Source organism: Pollachius pollachius, assembly GCF_949987615.1.
Source record: "Pollachius pollachius genome assembly, chromosome: 16".
NCBI lineage: Eukaryota > Metazoa > Chordata > Actinopteri > Gadiformes > Gadidae > Pollachius > Pollachius pollachius.
The window spans coordinates 20,470,936-20,493,952 of NC_136949.1; the positions used below are offsets into that span (position 1 = coordinate 20,470,936).

The 23,017-nt window shown below is 41.6% G+C and overlaps 1 protein-coding gene across 11 annotated transcripts in view; it reads right to left on the bottom strand.

Annotated features, from left to right (window-relative positions):
- Window positions 1-23,017, bottom strand: part of afdna (afadin, adherens junction formation factor a) — a 98,629-nt gene that overhangs the window by 61,522 nt on the left and 14,090 nt on the right. For 4 of the 11 annotated variants that reach the window (XM_079753725.1, XM_079753721.1, XM_079753717.1 and 1 more), the window contains exons 2-6: window positions 9,069-9,264; window positions 8,657-8,766; window positions 4,625-4,782; window positions 4,377-4,534; window positions 3,006-3,163 (exon numbers count right to left, since the gene is read on the bottom strand). In XM_079753725.1, coding sequence (XP_079609851.1) covers window positions 3,006-3,163; window positions 4,377-4,534; window positions 4,625-4,782; window positions 8,657-8,766; window positions 9,069-9,264 — 780 coding nt within the window. Of the gene's footprint in view, window positions 1-3,005; window positions 3,164-4,376; window positions 4,783-8,656; window positions 8,770-9,068; window positions 9,265-23,017 lie in introns of all 11 variants that reach the window. The other 7 variants (XM_079753718.1, XM_079753715.1, XM_079753719.1 and 4 more) reach the window with 2 other exon arrangements.

Consider the following 23,017-nt stretch of genomic DNA (forward strand, 5'->3'; position numbering starts at 1 on the left):
CAAATAAGGAACTATTATTTGACAGACTTGTTGAAGGACATGTTGTGTATAAATTTCAGAGTGACAAGCCAACCCACCATCTTGCAGTGCAGTTTTTCCCCCAGAAAATGTCTTGGTCAAGGTGGTCAAGGAGCGGGGGGTGGGAGGGGTTTCAATAGTTGCATAGTTACATATTGAACCAAAAATATGTAATTTACAAATGTAAAAATACAACACTTCCCATCTCATATAGCTGCATTTCCCAGGAATTGGAAGCAGTGGAAGAAGACTAGAACATTTGCTCCGTACTTTCATCAAAATATCCAAAAATAATATAAATATGTCTTAAGGGGACATTATGAAAACCAGACTTTTCCCGGGATTTGGGGTGCTTTGGGTCTCCGCTGCTCCCACACGCATACAAACTTCGAAATAAGTCTGTTCATGATTTTGTGGACCAGCGGACGAGCGCTGGGCGGGTGTTGTTGTTTGCGCATTTCAGAAGCAGGGAGATTCCATACAAAAATGTATGTCTAATTTGTCACATTACCATGTGACTACCTGGCAGGGAGTCCGGCGGAGCTGCCGTTACCGCCGGCGGCGCAGCCATTACCGCCGGCGGCGCAGCCATTACCGCCAGCGGCGGAGCCGTACTGCCGCCAAAGCTGCCAGACTGCCGCCGGAGCACCAGCGGAAGTCCGGCAGCTCAGCTCCGGGAGTACAATCCCTTGCTTTCTTCTCCATGTCGCGGTTCAATGTGGACTTCAGAGAGTCAAAGCCAAAGTTCCTTTTCCCCAATTATTCTCAACCATGGCCGAGATAACCCTCACTACGAATCTTTACTTGTTGTGGAAGTACCAGAGACGTCAGACGCAGTCTTTTCAATTCATAATATCATCGGGAAGCATACGATTTTGACCGTGATACTACATATTATATTATATTATAAATATATTACGGGTATATTATATAGATATAGAGTCCTGGGAGTCCGCCAACGACCACAACTAATTTCTATGCAACCGGCAGTAGCTCATGTGCATTAAAGCTACAGACACCAGAAACAGCACATTCTGAAGGGACTGAAACGGAGGACAATAGCGGTAGGCAAGATTTCTGGAAACAAGTTTTCTGGAAATCATAAATCTTATGTTTACTTGTTGTAAAAACATAATATGTCAAGAGGATTCAATCATTGTGGCATTTGAATTGTAATCTGTAAAAGCATGTAACGAAGGGCAGTACGGCGATGAGGGGTATTATGACATGGTTTTGGCATGTTCGTTTTTTAGGTTGTTTCCCTGTTTGATAACTAAAGAAGGATATCCCTCTTTCGGAGGAAGTTTGTATCAAATACAACCTATATTCACGTGCCAGTAAACATTGTCTTGTAGTACGACTGCTATTAAGATGAAGGATTAATACATTTAACCGATTGCGATAATTATAGGTCTAAAATGTTGTTTACCACTATGGACGCAATAAGAGCCCTGTGTTTTATTTGTTTGCAGCTGCAGATGCAAGACCTACCATAAAGTTCCTGTACTTTTGGAAAGTAATACCCCTGGAGCAGGGACCTTTTCAATAACGCCCATCTGCAGACCTCCAGTGTTAAATTTGAAAACACTTTATTTTTTCTTTCTTATCAATAAATAACGTTTAAAAAGCTGCTGTTATTTTTTTTTACGCTTATAGTCAGGTACTAGTTAATACATATATGTATTATATGTATAAAAAATATATAAATATATAAAAAAAATTCTACTTCAGGTCTGAAATGGACTAAATTCTTTAAAATAAAAATCCCCCATAACAATTCAATAGTAGAGGTTTTCTGTGCATAATATGAATGACAAAACTTTAAAGTAATAACAAATGTGTGATTAAATGTCATGCAAATAAATCAATACTATGAAATCATTAATCATAAGAAACAAGGATTCTTCTTGCATATACAACTCACTTCAACAGGAAGTAAAATATGAGGTTAATTAAGATGACTTGATATAGGTTTTATATGTTTAGATGTTTGTTTAATAATGTCCACGGGAACTTCATTTAGATGGTCAAGTTTAAGTTCCTTGCCATTACTATTCAAATCTATAAAATTTGTTTATGTTTAAATTGTTTACCAAGGCACAAAATACCCCCCTAGAGGGTGGGAAACTGTATTTCGCTACGATACTTGATGAGGAACATCAACGAACACCACTAACCACTCGATGAGTTTCACATTTCTGAAAACTAACATTTAGGGGTGTTTTTGAATGCACATAGCCAGCCATTGTGAAGCAGGAAGGGGTGATTCGAAATTAGCCAAATACTCGAGACAGGACCAATATCCGAATTTCGGTGTTAACCACTCTATTTCATCCTTGACAAACCAGAAAGGGGGCTCAATGTTCGGAATTGTCCTTTAAAGAGCAAGTGAACACTGTGGCGTTAAAATACAACTGCTTGAGATGGTTAACCCTCTCTCGGGCGACGCATTCAGCCTCTGCCTGGACAGAGCGCTACACTAAACCAACAGGCATTCTGCGCAACAAAGAGACGCCAGCTCAAGCCACAAAATGCCAGCAAAAAATAAGGTAACTTTGGCAGCGGCGGTCACTGCTTAAGACAAGGGCCCCAATGACAGGCGATCACAGATGCGCTGACATAAAAATGCAAAAGATATGGTCCCAATTCATACAGTAGAAAAAAGGAGCTTCATTATGATGCTGCAAATGATTAAGAGAAAAACCTAACTTATACTTTATATCGAAAATTTATGGTGGTAGTGTTGTATTTGTATGTTTCTGGTGGTATTGTGTTTTTTTTTTGTTTTGTTTGCATGTTTATGGTGTATGTTGTACTACCACTAACATCATAAACATACAACCAAAACATAACCAATGTCACAATACCACCATCAGCATTAACATACAAATCAGGCTGATGAGCCTGGTGGTGGTGGTAGTGTTGTGTTTGCATGTTGGTGGTGATAGTAGTGTGATGTTTGAGTGTTGGGTTTTGTGTTTGGTTACCCTGGCAAGGCAGTACTCCCGCGGGTTCTCCTTCTCTAAGCCATACTTTTCCAGGGCCTCAACAACAGCAAAGTCGGCCATGTCGTTGGTGGACAGTAGGATGGTCTTGTAGGGTATGTTGGGCTTCAGGCTGTCAGCGTAGATTCTCAAGGTACCCCCTGCCAGGGAAACCAAGAGTTTGAGCCAGAAGGGGGTGGGGGGATGTTATGGTTTAACTGTGGCAGCATTAGAGAAACATGACAATCACAACAGGCCGGCGACCAGCAACCCTATCTAACTCCCAATGCTGCTGAGTAAAGTAGAGAGTAGGGCAGGAACGGCTCAGCCAGGCTAAAACCATTCTGATTATCTTGCAATAAGGGAGTCCCATGTACCTACAGGATTTAACATTTATGGTCGACATGTTACTTATAAGTTGGTGTGCTGCTCAACAAGACTAGCAAAGGACATGTTAGCATCATCAGTATCAACATTCTACAAAATAAAAGGATGTATCCAAATCCCAAATGTAATGGCCATTTGGGGACGGAGACATTTTATTTTTATTTTATTTTGTTGTGTCCCGAACAAACAAAAAAAAGCAATACATTCAAAAGGAGTGCTCCGCTCTGTTAAATAAGTAATTCCAATTATTTTTTGGGTCGTGCTACTAATACTAATCAAAATTCTGAAGTTTATACAATTTTGCATCATCAAAATCCTTTATATACAAATTGTAAAACTTGATTGAAGCTTACAACTTTTCAACTCTTAAAGGCCTGCACTTCAGTCAGCTATTATATGTTTTTAACTTCATACTTATATTCACAGTTATTACACTTAATTTAAACCTTTTACAAACTATTCTACCACATAAACAAACTTAAAGATGCAGTGTGTAGAATGTAGTGGAACAGACTAGGATTTTACACTAAGTGTAAAATCCCATCGAAATAAGAACTGTTGGGTATTCATTACCTTAGAAAGAGACTTTTATATCTAAATAGGGGTCCACTTCAACGGAGCCCGCCATATTGACCAGACATGTTTCTACATAATCACTACAGACTAAGTAAATACAATTCATAAATCTATCAAGTGACTTGCCACTTGGCTACTGGATACTGTCGTAGACAATGACATATTTTAGAAAGTACCTACAGGCACCTTGTGGGTCAGTATAGGACACCGTAGCTTCTCCTACGTCGTTGGTATGTGAGAGGTGTGGGGGTGGGGGGGGGGTTAACCTTTCTGTTACAATCGGCGAACCCACCGCTAGACGCAACTAAATCTTACGCAATGCACATTTAATCTATTTCAAACTACTGTTGTAATATTTTAAATTCAGTTAATCTATTTCCGAATCAGTGGGGTGTCCAGAGTTGTGCCTACCAGAGTCTGGCCTCCCGTCACTGCCCCTGAACTCCTGCATCCGTTTCTCCAGCTTCTGCTGCCGCCTCCTCTTCATCACAACCTCCGGGTTGGAGATGGTGCGTGTGAAGCTGGTCTCCGGCATGTCCTTGTACACTTCGGCCGCGAGCCGGCTGTCCCTGGGTAAGGATACGTATAGATGAGCTCTCTTGGCACAGAAAGAAAAAACAGGTACTATGATGTGGCAGAGAACTTGGTTTGATGCCCACCCGTCCTCTCTTGAGAATGCCTCCTCGTCTCCATCAGGGATGCGTGGAAACTCCTTGTCTCTCTTCCTCTCCTTCTTCTTCTCCTTCTTGGACAGGGTGCGCTTGAAGTTCTGAATAACTCCGTCCTTCTCTTTCTCAGGACCGTTGCTCTGAATCTTCTGTTCCAAAAACAGTCAATTTGTATAAATAGTTGACCATTAATGAAGTTGAACCAATTTCAAGAAATGTCTGAAGACTAACTTCTTCAGGGAACAACATGAGCAGACTTTTCTGTTTCGTAATTATCTAGCACCAGCACTCTATGAACAACTTTTTTGAGCCACGCCATTGTGAAACTTATTAAATTTAGGGTTTTGTTTGTAAACCCAATCAAATACTAAAGCTTAAGAAACTAATAGCGTGCCAAGTTGCTTTATTTAAAGCCTAAATATGCGAAGGATGTGATACAATAGGCTTTATTCAATACTATTGCATTGTTGTTTAACTCTTGACAAATTTAGTCTACTTAGTAAGTCGCTTGGGATAAAAGCAGAGAATGAATATATAAATGTAACTTTAATGCTCTCAGGCCTTGCAATGACAAACACAAAATACAAACATATACAACTATAACCAAAAATGATAAGCTCACTCATTATACCAAACAATTTGATACCTAAATTAACTCAGGCATTTGCAGCATGTGTTCAAAACAATTTTTGATTACGGTATCTACTTGGAGTAACCCGTCTTTAAGTACATTACAAGCATATGAATAGTAAGGTACATCATGTTGAGGTTTTTGTTTTTATTCGTCAAAAGCAGTCAAGAGACTGCAGGGTCTTGCCACAGTGCAGTGCTATCTACCATCTAGTGGCGTCACTACCACAAAAAACGGGTCTGGGCGGTCAAAATTAACGCGGTGGTCAAATGTAGTTCAATGGTATTGAAACTTCTAGTGTTAAGACACACGGCTAAAAGGGTGTTTCTTTACATTGTGCTAAGTATCATTGTAGTTGCACTGCTGCACTAGTACTATGCAAAATAAAAGCATGGAAATGAAATATACAGGCACTATTCTGGATGACAGATCACCAGAAAAGGAAAAAATGAATGGTTACTGGAATTCACCAATTCCAAGCATGTTATTAGAAGGTAGAGCTTTTTGACATGGGAGGACCTCAAAGAGTTGGTTTGTGAGGAGGGAAATATAAAAAAGACAACTTAAACATTCAACAATATATTTCAAGTAAGTTCATATTTTCAAATGAATTTACACCAAGTGGTGGTACGTGACAATGCGGTGAATAAATACCAAACTTGGTAGTGATGCACCAAATAATAAAGTTTGGGGCACCAGTGCCACAAGTTGTCTTTATCCCCAGTAACTGTTATAATAATAATTTCAATAATTACATTTAAAAATGTAAACTAGATTCATTCCACCAAAAATGAAATATTTCAAGCCTTTATTTGTATTAACCTTGATTATGGCTTACATTTTTAATAAAAACCCATATTCAGTTTCTCAGAAAATTAGAATATAAAAGAAAAATATTTTTAATACGGAAATGTTGGCCTTCTGAAAAGTATGTTTGTGTATATGCACTCAGTACTTGATTGGGGCTCCTTTTGCATGAATTACTGCATCAATGTGGCATGGTATGGAATCGATCAGCCTTTGGCCCTGCTGAGGTGTTATGGAAGCCCAGGTTGCTTCGATAGCGGCCTTCAGCATTTTTGGGTCTTGTGTCTCATCTTCCTCTTGACAATACCCCGTCAATTTTCTATGGGGTTCAGATCGGGCAAGTTTGTTGGCCAATCAAGCACAATTATCCTATTGTCATTAAACCTGGTATTCGTACTTTTGGCAGTGTAAGGAGGTGCCAAGTCCTAATAGAAAATTTAATCGGCAACTCCATAAAGCTTGTCAGCAGAAGGAAGCATGAAGTGCTCTAAAACGTCCAGGTAGACGGCTGAGTGGACTTATGACTTGATAAAACACAGAAGATGACAATGCTCCCTAGATCATCGCTGACTGTAAACTTCACACTGGACTTCAAGCAACTTCACCATTTTTCCTTCAGACTCTGGGACTTTGATTTCCAAACGAAATGAGGGAACCAGTTCTCTAATGCCTCGTTTCCACCGAGCGGTGCGGTATGGTTTTGGTGCGGTGCCAAATTTTGGCAGTGGAAACTCCAATATGTGCTTGGAAACAGCTCTTTGAACAGACAGCTTCTTTGGGGATGACGTTTTGAGGCTTAGCATCCTTCTTGAGGTTGTCAATGACTGTCTTCTGCACAACTGTCAACTGTCAGCCGTCTTCCCCATGATTTTAAAGCTGACTGAACCAGACTGAGAAACCATTAATAGGCTCGGGAAACCTCTGCATGTATTTTGAGGTTATTAGCTGATTAGAGTGTGACACTTTGAGTCTACAATATTGAACCTTTTCACAATATTCAATTTTTTTCTGAGATACTGAATTTTGGGTTTTCAAGAGCTGTAAAACATTATCACCAAGATTTAAACAAATGAAGGCTTGAAATATTTTACTTATGGTTGAATGAATATATATAATATACAAGTTCCACATTTTAAATTGAATTATTGAAATTAATTATTCCACAACAATTTATTGAAATGCACTTGTAGAATTTAGGGATGGGCGTGAGGAATCGATTACTCGAGTACTCCTCGTTACAAATGAACTCGGTTGGTGGACAGGCAAACTCGAGTTTGCATATACACACAGACAAGTTTTCTGAAGTAAATGTATCAATTTTCTGTGTGGCGCCACTGGAAAGCAAATGAAATGTACCAAATTCCTGTGGGGCGCCTGCCGTGCCGTGTGCACCACACCAGAATTCAAAAAGTTAGGAGATGGCTGTTAGAGCAAAGCGCAGCGAAGTATTGAAATACTTTACAGAAATAGGAGATCATAAGGTGAAATTTAAAATATGCCAAGCGAAATTGAGCTACCAGAGTAATGCAAGTACTATGCGGCAACATATGCACCTGAAACACAACGGTGAGTTCGGGAAAGCAGACCCGCAGCAACCTAGTGTGTCGGCTATTTTCACCGCCGCAAGACGCAGCTGTAATCCCGGCCGTGGAGAGAAGATCACAACGCTGAGTATTTTTTTAGTTCATTTGCTGCTGTTTTATTTGCAGCTTTAAATTATTTTTAATGGTTAGGCTACTTGTTTCGTTTTTTTTTTTTTAAACCGTTACAGGCCTTTGTTAGACATGATTTAAATTGTGAGAAGCATATTTATTTTTGTAAGTAAAATGTGTTTTGAACGTTTGCAAAATTAAATAATGAATACTCTGATAACTCTGACTGTTTTGATTGAGAATAAGCATTACATGCTTGGTTGGTAATATTGCCGTACATCATTAGGCCTATTCCTGCTGCAGATGCGTTTCATTCTAAAAATAGATTAGATTAAACGAGTACTCGATTGATCCTCGAGGAATTCATTAGATCACTCGAGTTTGGAATTTACTACTCTTGCCCATCCCTAGTAGAATTCAAATTAATTTAAATTAGTTTGACAGGTGAATAATACCCGTCCACCTGTTTAACTATTAGCAGCCATATTCAAATTAATTGAAATGTACCTGTAGAATTCGAATGAATTCAATTGAATTATACAGGTGAATACTACCCGTCCACTTTTTTTAACTATAAGCAGCAATATAAATAAGCAAATTAGCTTTTTGGTCCCATAACACTGAAAAATGTGGGTACACTGTTTCAAGCAATATATACGACATTTAAATATTAATTTGCTGTAAAAAATGAAGAAAATGTACTTTTGCTGTATTTTGCTTAATTTATATGTCAATATAGACGATACTGTCTAAATAAAAATATATATTGTGATATTGTTTTTTAAAATGAATTCAAGTACACATAATTTGTTGCGTTTACCTTCCAAAGTATCCATTTAAATTAACGTGTAAATGATGGCCTGGCTAACAGAAGAATGCATTAACCCCAACATGTTAAAGTCTGGAGTATGTGTATAGTAAGTAGTTGACTACCTTGGGCAGAATGTCGTTTTCGTTCTTGAGCACAAAGCGTCCCTCCCGGTCATCTTTGTTCCAGTTGAGCTGCACCACCAGAGGCTTCTCATCCAGGTCCAGCTTGCGTTCTTCTAACGCAGAGGATAGCTGGCCGTTAGGTTCAGACACTGTTTACCTTGTGGATACCTCAAGACCCAGGGTTAAAACAGCATTGCCTCACCGGCAATGCTGATTATTTATTGCAATTCTACAGCAACTACAACCGGCATCCATCTTTTATTGAGATTGGAAGAATACAATGGTGACTCAGTATGATTACTAAATCCATTAATCTTCGATTAATAACATAATTCACCGTTAATTTAAAAGATGCTGTACACACAAATGCAAGCACATCCACAGGGACTTGTAAAGGGCTGTGACGACTCACCCCCACTGACGTGGACCTCATACAGGGAGTATCTAGGCGAGGAAAGCATCCTCATGTCAGGTCGGAACTTCTCAGCCAGCGTCTCGATGACGTCCTGTGTGGTGGCTGTGCTCGACACACGGATGCACTTGGTAGCAAAGTTCCCTGCCATGCGGTCCTGGAAGTAGAAGCGCATCACACCGTGGAACTCCAAGTCCTGAAAGAAGGATACGGGAGGAGCCTTATTAATTGTGGACATCATGGTTTATTTTATCTATAATCTGGATAGGCGGCAAGCACCAGTTTCTGTTCCAATAGACTGGAATGTGACTGTCATAAACGGTACTGAAATGTGCCTGCGCGCAAACTGCTGTATACATGGTATTGAAATGTGCCTGCGCGCAAACGGCTGTATACATGGTACTGAAATGTGCCTGCGCGCATACTGTTGTATACATGGTATTGAAATGTGCCTGCGCGCAAACGGCTGTATACATGGTACTGAAATGTGCCTGCGCGCATACTGTTGTGTGTAGGGTAAAGTGCGCAGCACATGGGATATTCATCTAGGTGTACATCAGTTCTGCAAGTTCTCAGTGAACGACTCGCTGGCAGGGGGGTTGTGGCACATTGAAAGGTTGGGAGAAGTTTTTTAAAAAGTGTGTTCTTTAGGCCACTTGATAAGACAATTGACTTTCAGTGAGACCTTGACGGACCCTTGTTGGATTTCATTTCCTGGTTTCAGTACTTCCATCGACAACGTGGTAAAAAGCAGCTAGAGAGGGTGAAGGGTGCTATCACGCATCGTCGATCGGGGCGACGTCACAGGATATAGATTGCATTCGAAATGTTACATGGGGCGCTGGAAACGTTTTTACACAACTTTACATTGTATTGCACGCACAGTAAGAACGTGCAACGCATAAATAGGTGACCGGATTAAAGCAGCAATGTAATCAAGTGTGTAAGACCATTTAAAATAGACAATTAAACAACCAACGTGGCACAAATACAAAGAGAATACATCTCTTTACGGGTGCAGCCATCTTTGTTTTGACGAATCGTATCTCTCAGAATCCCGAATTGGACCGACCAAAAGAGGGTGTGCCTTGGTGAAATGCCGCAAAATCTGGGAGATTTCCCACTTTGCAACTCGTGTGGGTGGTTTGATTCTGACCAACCATATTTTGAAAGGCTAAATTCTAAATACTTCCAAATTTGGTCATCAGCTCTAAAGACTATTGTTGAATGAAGGGGCACTTGTCAGAGACCTGTAACCATCTCTATTTTATTTAGGAAACATTGTTGGAAGTCTTGCGTTCTAAGAGGCTGAACAAGCTGCTTAGAGATGAAGAGGAATGAGCTGTGAGGCTTACAACATCAAACTAATCAGATTATAAACTTAGCTCTTTGTCTCACCGCAAACTGATTACTTTTGTAGACAAATAGATAAACCGAATCAACTAAAGGCTGCTTCCGGTGTATTTCATATTTTTTGCATGTTTAAATTTGAGCGTCATCATGCAACACACTGAACACTTTAAAATTCACTGCACTTGCTATCCATGCAATGGAAGTGAACCAACATGATCTGCATCCATCTAATGTAATAAGTAAGTCATCGATAACCCACTGTTTAAACAGATGACCAAGAAAAGAAGTACAAATGGTGAGAAGGGGAGGAATCCTTCATTGGCTGTCGGAGGTGACAGAAGGTATGTAAAAGCAAGGGGCATCATTGTTCGAGCATGCAAATGCATGTGTGTTTGTGTAGGGTGATGGGACAGATGGCTAATAAGATTAATCACGCATGATGAATAACGCTTGGTTCTTAGACCTTGTGTTCCTCCCATTCCAACTTTGATTAACTACTAATTGCCGTCAATGGCCACACCTTCCTTCCTATGCTTATTCAACAGTAGTTTCATTATTTGGGGGTATGATATACACAATTCAGGGTATGTAAAATCACTGCATGGTTCTGAGCCAGGGAATTCCTGAATTCCTACATCTGCCTATGTCTCTCTTCATCTCTCTCTCTCCTAGGGACCACAAACATTAAACCTAAAATACAAAATATTGTTTTAAGCACTATTTTTTTGAAGGGGCTGAGAATGGAATTTGAACTTTTCTTAAGGCTTCAAATAAACAGGGTTTTGTGGAACCTGTGGCCTATTACGCATTTGCCAAGAGTCACAGCGTTGGTAGAGCTACCACCCCTATGACATGTAATAACAGCGAGATGTCTAATGCAGAGGACTTTTTTAACATCTTATCTCAGTGTGAGGTGGAAACCACAAATTTGACTGTTTTTCCAAGCCCGGTCATTGTGATAGTGATAGCATGATGACTTCACAGTGGTTCCTGACTGCTACTTAGGGCCACAGTTGAGTTAATCTATACCAGCACATACATACAGTAAGGTTGTTGGTCCCTTTTCTGAAAGACCAGGGTCAAAGTGCATCAATTGTGTGTGCATGTATGAGAACTATTAGCACAAATAAATCCATGATTGTTTAATAAATCCATGATTGTACAACATGTAAATGTCTACCCATGCAAATTCCAACACCAAAGTAACCTGCAGAACCAAAAAAAGCAAGACTAAATAAGGTCTGTCTGTGTCTGTACGTGTTCATTTATACTGATGCAAGGCACCAAGGACACATGCTGTGAGTCAATTAAGGATATTGGACGGAGCTGCTGTGAATAAACTCTTGAAACTCTTAAAAGTGACCAATAACTGAGCAATATTAAGCAAGAGCTACATATGCAAAACCTCTAAAATTTAACTTATATGTTTTAAAGTTGATCAAAGGTAATAGAGTAAATTCCTATACATAAGGAGAGTAAAGGCAAGGATATCTGTGGACCTTAGGGATCGAACACAGTGTCTTTCAGTGTAGCCAGTTGCCAACTGTGCATATCTTAACAGCAGTTAACTTTGGAGTTTGGTATTAATGTGTAAATGACTGGAAATCAGTCATGTGTGGCTTAATTTGGTTTACCACAGCACATTCCATGTTAGACAGTAAAGAATGTAATGTACTGCATTTTTCTTTGTTCACACCACCCTCTTCCTCTCCTGCACACTCATCTACACACAAATGTTTTTACATTTTTAATCCTTTAACATTTCAGATTCTAGTTTCCTTAGTCTAATACTAACCCTGACGGTGCCAAGCCCTAGTCTTCAAATATGATGATGCGTGTTCAACTACCATTCTTACATTCAGTGACAGACCGAAAGACTTGTGCTCATAAAGCTAATCTATCAAGCCCAAATTTACCTCTCTCCTTTTGACATTTTTCAGTGCACATGGGCTACAAAGTGAATACCACTGAATAGAAAATAGACAGCTGGAATGCATCTGTGCTCTACTATTTGTTGCATTCACTTTGTTTCACATAGCTAGGACTGAAACTCTTCAAACGTAAATATTGTCCGGAGGGTGTGGAGAGCAAGGCCGTGTGAAAAGGAAGGGTTTGACAAGGAGTGTTCCGGTTAGCTTGTGGAAATGGATTCCAGCTGCAGCTAGTCACCACACATGCATAACCCAGCTCTACCACTCCAGGTATCTCACACACACTTCCTGAATCAATATTTTTTCAGCCCACATATTCTTCAGTAAGTGCATTCTCAGGTCAACTGAAGGAGGACCTGCTGCACCTAAAACAGAAATGGAAGAGCAGAGAGAAATAGCTAAAGGCGGGGGGGCAAGTAGAGATGGACAGGGGGCTGAAGAAGAACAGGAGTCGAGACAGACAAGTGAGTCGAGACAGACAGGAGAGTAAAGAGTGACAGGTGTGTCGAGACAGACAGGAGAGTAAAGAGTGACAGGTGTGTCGAGACAGACAGGAGAGTAAAGAGTGAAAGGTGTGTCGAGACAGACAGTTGAGTCGAGACAGACAGGAGAGTAAAGAGTGACAGGTGTGTCGAGACAGACAGGAGAGTAAAGAGTGACAGGTGTGTCGAGACAGACAGGAGAGTAAAGAGTGACAGGTGTTTCGAGACAGACAGGAGAGTAAAGAGTGACAGGTGTGTCGAGACAGACAGGAGAGTAAAGAGTGACAGGTGTGTCGAGACAGACAGGAGAGTAAAGAGTGACAGGTGTGTCGAGACAGACAGGAGAGTAAAGAGTGACAGTTGAGTCGAGACAGACAGGAGAGTAAAGAGTGACAGGTGTGTCGAGACAGACAGGAGAGTAAAGAGTGACAGGTGTGTCGAGACAGACAGGAGAGTAAAGAGTGACAGGTGTGTCGAGACAGACAGGAGAGTAAAGAGTGACAGGTGTGTCGAGACAGACAGGAGAGTAAAGAGTGACAAGTGTGTCGAGACCGACAGGTGTGTCAAGACAGATCGTTGAGTTAAGACGGACAGGAGAATTGAGACCGACAGGAGCGTCGAGACAGACAGCGACTGAAAGAAGACTTCCCCGGTCTTGAACTCGAGGGGAGAGCGAGGGAGTTAAGTAAATGTAAAATGGAGATGATGAGTTGATTGATCACAAACCCATATGGTTTGGGACACAATGTTATAGGTTTTTCCACCACGACAAGGACCTCTTCTATAGTCAGCATGTGCAAGCCAGCCCGTCCACCGCCACTTTGTGGTGCAACAGACACATGGATGTGTGTGGACTGTCTGTGTACTTCACAAACGGTGCATCATGGCACCGAAAAAGGATGCTTTAAGAACCTAACCTTGCTTCCTTGTCATTGGGAAATGCGTTGTTGGTGCGTAGTGTACATGTAGGTAGGTACTAGGGCTGGGCGATATATCGATATTTAAAATATATCGATATTTTTTCAAACGCGATATGGAACGAGGCCATATCGTCAACGTCGATATAATTTAATTTGCGTTGAAATTACAGCACATTTGTTCCAAATAACAGCAGTTTCGAACCGCGCCTGCCGCCTACTATTTCGTAACTCTGCTTATGTCTCTCCCGCTCTGCCTCCGGCTCTCACACAGTCTCTGCCCCCCCTCCCCTTCCACTGACGTCACTTTTTGAAAACGCGAAACATGGAGTCCGCCGGCACAAGCAGCTCAGAGGAGCTTGTTTGTAAGCGAAAGACCAACGGCTCCATAGTATGGAAATGGTTTGGATATAAGGTGTCTGACGAATTATAAAAGCACGTAATTTGTAGAGAGTGCATAAAAACTGTCGCAACCAAAGGGTTGCAATTCTGTGCATAATATTCCAGAGGAGCACACAGCTTTTGGCCTAGATATTTTATATTACAATGTTCTCAAACACGAGGCGGTGGCAGTGCTAGTCCACGGTTAATTCAACCATCAAACTGTATTCAATTCCGAACGGTAGGAATAGCAATGGTAAATCTGCTTGAAGATATCGAGATATGACTTTTGGTCAATATCGCCCAGCCCTAGTAGGAACATGAAATCGGTGCAGAATACTACAGTGAATGTGATGGTGACAAGGTGCGCTAAAGGTGTGAAAACACCCACAAGGCTGTGTTGGTATGTCTGTACCCCTGCTTTAACAGCAGAGGTAGTGGAGGGGCCGCCAACTATCCCTTGAAGTAGAGTCAACATGAATCAGGTTTGTTGCCACAAACTCCGGGCCACTAGGTGTCGAAGCCTGAAATCCTGTCTACTGGCGGCAGTCTGGACAAGGCTTAGCCAATACTTGAAAGAAAAGAAACATTAAAATGTCTGACACAGCAGAAGTCGAAGGACTTGTCTCTCGTCACGCATCATCGTTCGTTTTCTGGAAATATTTGAGATTTAGCGCAAGTGATATTACCCAGCAACAAACAATATGCAAAGAGTGCCATAGAGTTGTGTCAGCAGCGCAAGGCAACTCAACAAATTTATTCAGCCACCTGAAAACACAACAGAAAACATAGTATGACGAATGCACTAAGGCTAAAACTGTTGCATTGGCGTCTAACGAGAGATGGCCCACGTCAACTCAGACGTCCATAAAAGCCACTAGTATAGAAGCTACTTGACGAAAAAAAGCTGATTTCATATTTCCCGCTCAACAGAGATTCACACTTGAAATGAGTATATTTTTTGTTAATGGTGTACTCTCTTGAGCCGTTTGTCTGTTCTACTGTAGAACCATGGCGGCACAACATGGTTCCTCTGGATGGGAACCCGCTCCCCATGTAGATAGAAAAGGCTCTCACTAGAGGAACGAAAATACTTATTTCATGATATTATACACTTTAAAACACTTATGAATGTTACATTTCATTCCTGCCAAGTCTGTTAAACTAGATACTACTAAATGATACAAACTGTACCATTAAATTAAGTAAACAGTTATTACTTTTCACCACGGAATCTAATGTTTGCCGGTGCAATTTCTTCTCTAGGGGGTTTCTTGTGCCCTCGGGGTATGTACTCTCTTTAGCAGGGGGTGTTTATTGGTGAACAATTTAAATATTCAGGATACATTATTTAGAGCTCTTAAATGCTTTGTAATAGAAAAACCATACGTTTAATTAGAATCTTCTTTTGGTCAAGTATTGACCAAAAGTATCAAGTAGTATTTTTGGGAGTTATTTTAATTAATTGAATAACAAATTTCAACAACATAACTTTTAAATGCTCAGTACCACTGAGTATTTACAACACTTAAACTTGTTTCTATTTATATAAAAAATCTATATATTTTATAAAGTAACACAGGCTTCGTGAAGCCATTCAGCACAGGACAAAATTGACAGGAATGCACCGTGTTAATGTGGTGAGAACATGACACCATAACAACGTGTGAGCCATATATGGCATGTTGTCTTGGCAGCACAGACACTTCTCTGGTGACAGTTTGACTAGAGCTCATAAAGTAGACCAGAGATCATTTCTGGGTAGAAAGAGATGAATGGAGAGATAGAGAGAGATGAGGGGTCTGTGTTAAGTACTCCTAAACGTTAGACTCGGAATCCCCAGCCCTTTCTGCCGGCGATTTGAATTCGCCCTGCGGCAGGGTCTGGAGAGGAGCAATACATTTCTTCCTGCTTCTGATCCGCTTTTACGGGAGCCAATCACCAAGCTGGCTTTCCCCCTAGCGAGCTATTGGCTGGTTTAACGCAATAACGACAGGGAAGCAACGGCAAGCAGCCAATTACGTACAGTCATTTGAACTACGCCTGTTGATCATGCCTCTTGTGCTGAAGAAAATGACAGCAGCCTCCCAAAACGTGCATTCTATGATTGAGCTTGGTCTGGCAATAGCCAGGGTACCGAAATGTGTGACTAGGCACTAGTAGAAGTAAAACACAGTATTTATATTGTTTCTTCTTGCCGTCTTGCACTTGGGCAATAAGCAACACAAAAATTAATGTTTCTAATATTTCTGGAGATCGGGTTGGGTGTACAAATCCTTTTTCACGCCCAAGGTGTCTTCCACTTAGTCAAACAGCTGACATCTCTGGGAAATCTGAGTAGCCTGGTCCGAAACACTCGGCCACAATAACACTGCCTTCATCTTGACACCTAGGAATCATGTATGTTTTCCAATCAAAACGAAAGCCATATGAAGATCACATTACCATCAGTTACCAAATACTGAAGATGAAAACTTGACCTTTTATCCGATCCAGCGTACTTTGGCATTAACGGCCCGGTGCCGTATATTGGGATAAGGACATCCCTAACCCTGATATAATACCGATACCGTCCGGACAGTGGAAGAAAATGTGATATGAACTTTGGATATGAACAAAATTATTTTAGACTCATTAACAATATGCTACGACAAAGGCTTACTTTGAACTATTTTATGCTTCACAGCTTTCAATCAATTACAATATTTGTGTTAGTCTATGGTTTGCATGACGGGCACTTGTTTAATCTGGAACACGTTTTTACTTCCAGTTTTACCCAGACAAATCTTATATGCCACCTGCAATTTTTACTACAACTTGCGTTTACAATTATTGTTATGTCAGTAGGTTGGACACAAAATACAGGTCATTAACTTCTGTCCTCTTTTGTTTGAGAAAGTACCCTCTTTAAATGTGCATCTGGCACCAGTTCATTCTGACTTTAAAAGCCCATGTGTTTCAGCAAGATTTCTGCTCATGTTAAAAGCTTTCTGCTCATTAAAAACATATCGCACATACAGGTGTGTGTGCTGATTTTCAGGAATCATGTACATCTCAACTATGTTATGAAGTAGGGCTGAAAGATTAATCAAATTCAAACTGACAATGCAATGTAATAGAATAAGATTTTCAAATTAGAGGCTGTGATTAAAAATAAATAAATTGTGTGTACGCAATGCTTCCCTCCGCTCATGTGACATGTGAGTGTGAACAACTTGCTACGCTACGCTTTGATTTGTTGATGCTGACATAAAAACAGAAAACTGACAAAAACCCAACCACCAGGGATAAAAAAATGGCGAAATTACTCAGGCAATAGCAGAGTTCATAGGGAAAGATATGACAAAGACAGATTAGTAGATTAGTATTTATTTTTCAATACAATAGTTAAATAAGGATGTTATATGAATTAATCTCAACACAGACCTGGCCTAAAGGAAAGTGCAGTTTATATGTTGACTGCTTTGAATGTTTTGTTTGTCATACTATAGAATGATTAATTGCTTTTGTTTGTACTTTGGTGAGTTATACAGAACATAGGAAATCGCAAACTAAATCACAATCGCAATTTGGTGTCAATAATGGCAATTACATTATTTCCCCAAATCGTTCAGCACCATTATGAAATGGCTGAAGACGAAAAAAAAAAAAGAATCTTGATCAAATTCTCTCTTCCATCTATCAAATGAAACGGGGAGGGGGCTTTCACTGAAGGAGATATTTTCAGCACACTGACCGATTCCAGAAACAGACACTGTTGCCATCTACCCAGCCAACATACGGCTCACCCATGGTTCAAAACAGACGTCTGCAGACCATGCTGTGGATGCAATGTGCCGGTCCATACTCGTTGAGCAGGCTCAGCGTAGACTTCACCTAGAGTACGGACTCCTCACCCACTCAATCATTACCATGGCTACACTGCCAGCATAACATGATGATAGAGTGCGGGAAAGGCCTGATATACACAGACAAGGCTTACAAAGACAAATGTACACACACCAGCTCACTATCCTTTACACCACACACACACACTCTTTGTCTGCCTTTCACACATACAGATATACAGACAGCGGACATCATTGCATTGTGGGAGTGAGGCTGAGGCCAGCAGATCGGTTGGAACCTGGACATCCATTGTCCTTTTGAGAAAGAACAAGTGACCCTAAATACACAGTTTTGGCCCACCCATATCTACCGTAACATTTTTTCCCCACACAGACTACAGCCTGCACTACACTGACTGGCTCCAAAAAACACACACCCACTGCCTGAACCTCATTTTTCAAAATATGGGGTGTTTTTATATTCGTTTTTCATATTGATATTGTACTTATTCGGGTTACTGACTTCAGAACTGGAAATTTCTGAAACCGAGTGATGTTAACTTATTTTCTCTGTTTGTTTCAAGTCTCAGAAATCTCAAGCCGTTTCTCAATACCAAGTACGCAAAGATCGGACTTGCTGACTTGCAATTTCAAACTTCCAAGTATAAACTTCCGGGGACGGGAGGACGCACCTGCATTTGGAACAGAAGCGGACTCAATGACGTCACCACCTCAGCTTGTCTGTTAACTGTGCTACGGCCTCATGGAGGCATATACTACTGAAAAATATAATCAAACTAGAAAATGCATTTCCTGCAGAAAATGCGGTGAGTGCTGTAGTACAAAGTGAGGTTGAAAAGATTTTTTAATAAAGCCATAGATTAAGACATAAAGAAACGTTAAATTGCTTAAATCAAGTGATGGGATTTCAACAAAAGTTCAAAAGTCTAAATGGAGTAAACAATGTAAACATGCACACCATTTAAAAATTTGTAAATGGTTTGAAACAAATAAAGGGACAGCTGAATGAAAAGCGCAAAGCATTGCTAAAAATACAGAAATGCCAAATGAATTTAACTGAAGGATCTGAAAGGTCAAATGTATTGCCCTGCAGAGAGAGAGAGAGAGAGAGAGAGAGAGAGAGAGAGAGAGAGAGAGAGAGAGAGAGAGAGAGAGAGAGAGAGAGAGAGAGAGAGAGAGAGAGAGAGAGAGAGAGAGAGAGACACACTTTAAGAGAATAGTGAGCCGGTGCGTGATTAAAAGTCGCCCAATAGAGCGGGAAAAAACGCTCAATCTGCAAGCAAAATTCTGAAAAGTACGACTAAAAAATAATTCTAGAATTGTTTCACCCGCTGCTCGGCTGAAAACATGAATGTCTTTCGCAAGCGAAGCATCTCTCTGTGTTCTCCTGATGGTATTGTGGTTTAAACCAATAACAGACAGAGCTCAGGCGGGAATTTGCCTCTGATTGGCTGTGGTCCTGTTCACTGCTCTTAGTTGTATGTTCAAAAAATGCAAGTGATCTGAGCAGGCTGAGCGCTGGAACGGGAAAATAAAATAAACGCGACAAAACGAGTCAAAATGAAGAGAGGAAGAAACATTAAAAGCTTTATCATTAATGAAAATGTCATTCCATCCACCCCCTCTACTGAGAGTCCATCCAGCCAAGACACGGAGCCCTCGGCCTCGGTGACGGTCCCTGGGAAGATGCCAAGCCCCGGTCCTTCGGCGATAACATCAGACTCGGAACCAGAGGAGACAACAGAGTCTGAGGTAGAGCCCGGCCCAAAGAGTCAAATTAAAAAGCCCAAAATGTATCCTTTCAGACCTGACTGGTTGAAACAATTTCCCTGGCTGATGTTTGATAAGTAAGTAAGTAAAATTTATTTATAAAGGCACATTTAAAAAACGTTTTCACTGGCCAAAGTGCCGTACATGGTGCAAAAAGGCATATAAAAGAACACATACCAGATACATAGACAGTACATGAAAAAAATAAAATAAACACATCACAAAAGGGGAGGAAAGGCCAGGGAGAAGGTGTGTTTTGAGCCTAGATTTAAAAATGGTGACGGAAGGAGCCCCTCTAATTGAAGGCGGCAGTTCGTTCCAAAGGCGGGAGGCAGCCACAGCAAAAGCCCTGTCGCCCCTCTGTTTTAATCTGGTGCGTGGAACGTGCAGGAGACCCATACTACATGACCTAAGGGACCTGGGAGCTGGGCCAGGCCATTTAGGGCTTTAAAAACCATAAGTAGGGTTTTAATATTAATTCTGTGCTGGATGGGCAACCAGTGGAGGGATTCTAGGATGGGGGTTACATGATCCCACTTTCTGGATCCAGTCAGCAGCCTTGCTGCGGAGTTCTGGACCAGCTGAAGGCGAGAGAGGAGTGATTTAGGGAGTCCTAGGTAAAGGGAGTTGCAGTAATCCAGCCGTGATGTAATGAAGGCGTGTATTACTTTTTCCAGATTGTGAAATGAAAAATGGGGTTTCATAAATGGATAAGGACAGATAAAGAACGGAACGCAATGCACTGCGTTTACTGTCGGGAGTGCGATCAGCATGTGGCCGGTTATAGTGCATTCGTAGGCGAGTCAACAACGTTTCATATAGAAACTTTAAAAAAGCACAACATGTCCAAAAAGAACACTATATGCCATGACAAGTGTGCAGATGAAATGGCCCAGCTGCATTTCAGCGACAGGCAATATTAATTAGGTCCTCTGAGGAATCCAAAATGATCATAAAATGTAATGCTTCGTACAACATTGCAGAGGAGGAGATTCCGTTCACCAAATTTAAGTCTGAAATTATTCTAATGATGAAAAATGGCTTAAACGTCAACCCGACCTACAGCAATGATACGGCATGTGCCCAAATCATTGGTGAAATAGCCGACACATTAAAGAAGGAGACAGCTGCAGACGTCGGCAACGCCACGTATATGTCATTCATGCTTGACGGTGACATAGACGTCTCCACAAAGGAGTGCGTGATTGTCTACAGCCGCATTCTGCGCAAAGGGAGACCAGTCAGCATTGTAATTGGACACGTCGAGGTGGAACATGGACATGCACAAGCTGAGTTTGAAAGCCCAGCCATATTAAAGCATGAGAGATAACGTAATAGAAATCTTAAGAAAATTGTATAGTCTTCCTAAATATTAAAAGTGAAAACGTAAAAAGATACGTAGGCTAAGATCACATGAACAGTTTTCTATTTGCAATCTATAGGCTAGTGACCTGTATGATCTTTTTTTCTTTAGGGAATTTATGCTGCCACAAAGCAAGCATTCGCTGCGCTTGGGCATCAGTGTGCAGATTGGCGGGGGAAAACGTTTGCTCTGGGTGCTGATGGTGCTGCAGTTAACCTCAGCCACAAGGGGGGCGTTATAGTAGCCTGATCCTACCAGACTCTCGTACTTCATTTCATTCGTACACAGAGTCTGGACCTACTCAATTGACAAACGTTAACTCACTTGAAGATGGGTGTCTGTTGAAGTTTAAAACTATTGGATCTGCCCAGTGCCACTCTGGATCTGCCATAACCAATCGGTAACGTTTGGGAATCACGTTGCACGCAGGATGTAAACAAACCAAACACCGTGCTTGAAGATGTCCGTCAACGAGAGCTGACTTTAACGTCATTGACCTCAGCCACTTCCTCTGTTCGCTGATTGGACGCACAAAATTTGGACGGAGAAAACCCACTAACATACCGCAGACCCAGACGTAGTACTGAAGGGAAATTCAAATTGAGCAGAAGTACTTAGGCGGGCGGAGCCAGGCTAGCGTTATAGTGCTTCTACGAAGAGATGCGGGAAATTTCATTGTGCCCTTTCACTGTATGCCTCACAGGTAGGCCTAATTATATAGGCTTTTGTGCATTTTCTCATAACAAGGTAGCTTATCTATTTGTAAATAAATTGTGATGTATCTTTACTGATTGGAATTGGCTATGTTGTCAGTCCAGAGGGACAATGCTATGAATGGTCAAGTATATGATCTGCTACAATTGGTGTGGAAGACCTACCATTTTAGTCCAAAATCAATGAGGGAGCTGAAGAACATTGGAGCAGACCTAGGAGTGGATTCCTAGTCCCCGGTGGGGCTAAAGGAACATGATGGCTTCCACATGTTTTCAGGGCCCTGGAGACATTGCTCAGAGCCGGACAGTGGCCATGGCCAGTTCACTGCAGTCTGTCATATTGACCATTTGGAAGGGTCCTCTGCAAATGCAGATATTACAGGCCGAGCCAGAAAGGTCAGTGGATTTCCACAGGAAATGTACTAAATTAGTGCCATTTTAAAAGGGGACATATTTTGAAAACAACACTTTTCCTGGGATTTGGGGTGTTGTTTTGGGTCTCTGGTGCTCCCACACGCATACAAACTTTGAAAAAAGTCTGTACATGATTTTTTGAGTGAGATATGCATTTCTGAAAGTACCCCGCCTACAGTTACCAAACGAGCGAGTCAGTTTCGGCGCCCCCTCCTACGTAGGAAGGGGGCACAGTTGAATATTACCTCCCACTTCCCCACTCCCCTCCAATCAAAGCATAGCTAAGATTTTGTGGACCAGCGGACGAGCAGCTCCGGCGGGGGGAACTCGGTGGCAGCTCAGCTCCGGGAGTACATCCCTTTTTCTGCCGGACTGCCGCCGAGCTCCCCCCGCCAGACTTTTCAGTTTCCGGAGGACACCCGCCGGAGCAGCCGGAAAGCTTTGACGGCAGTTCAGCTCCCGTAGTACAACGCCGGAGCTGCCGGACTGCCTTGGCTTCGATGGCTGCCGGACTGCCGCCGAAGCTTGGGCGGCAGTCCGGCAGCTCTGGCGTGGTAAGCTACGCGGCAGTCCGGCAGCTCAGCTCCCGGAGTACAATCCCTTTCTCCTCCATGTCGCGGTTCATGGACTTCAGAGAGTCAAGGCCAAAGTTCCTTTCCCCCAATTCTTCTCAACCATGGCCGAGATATCCCCCACTACGAGTCTTTACTTGTTGTGGAAGTACCAGAGACGTCAGACGGAGTCTTTATGATTCATAATATCATCCGAGGCGCACAT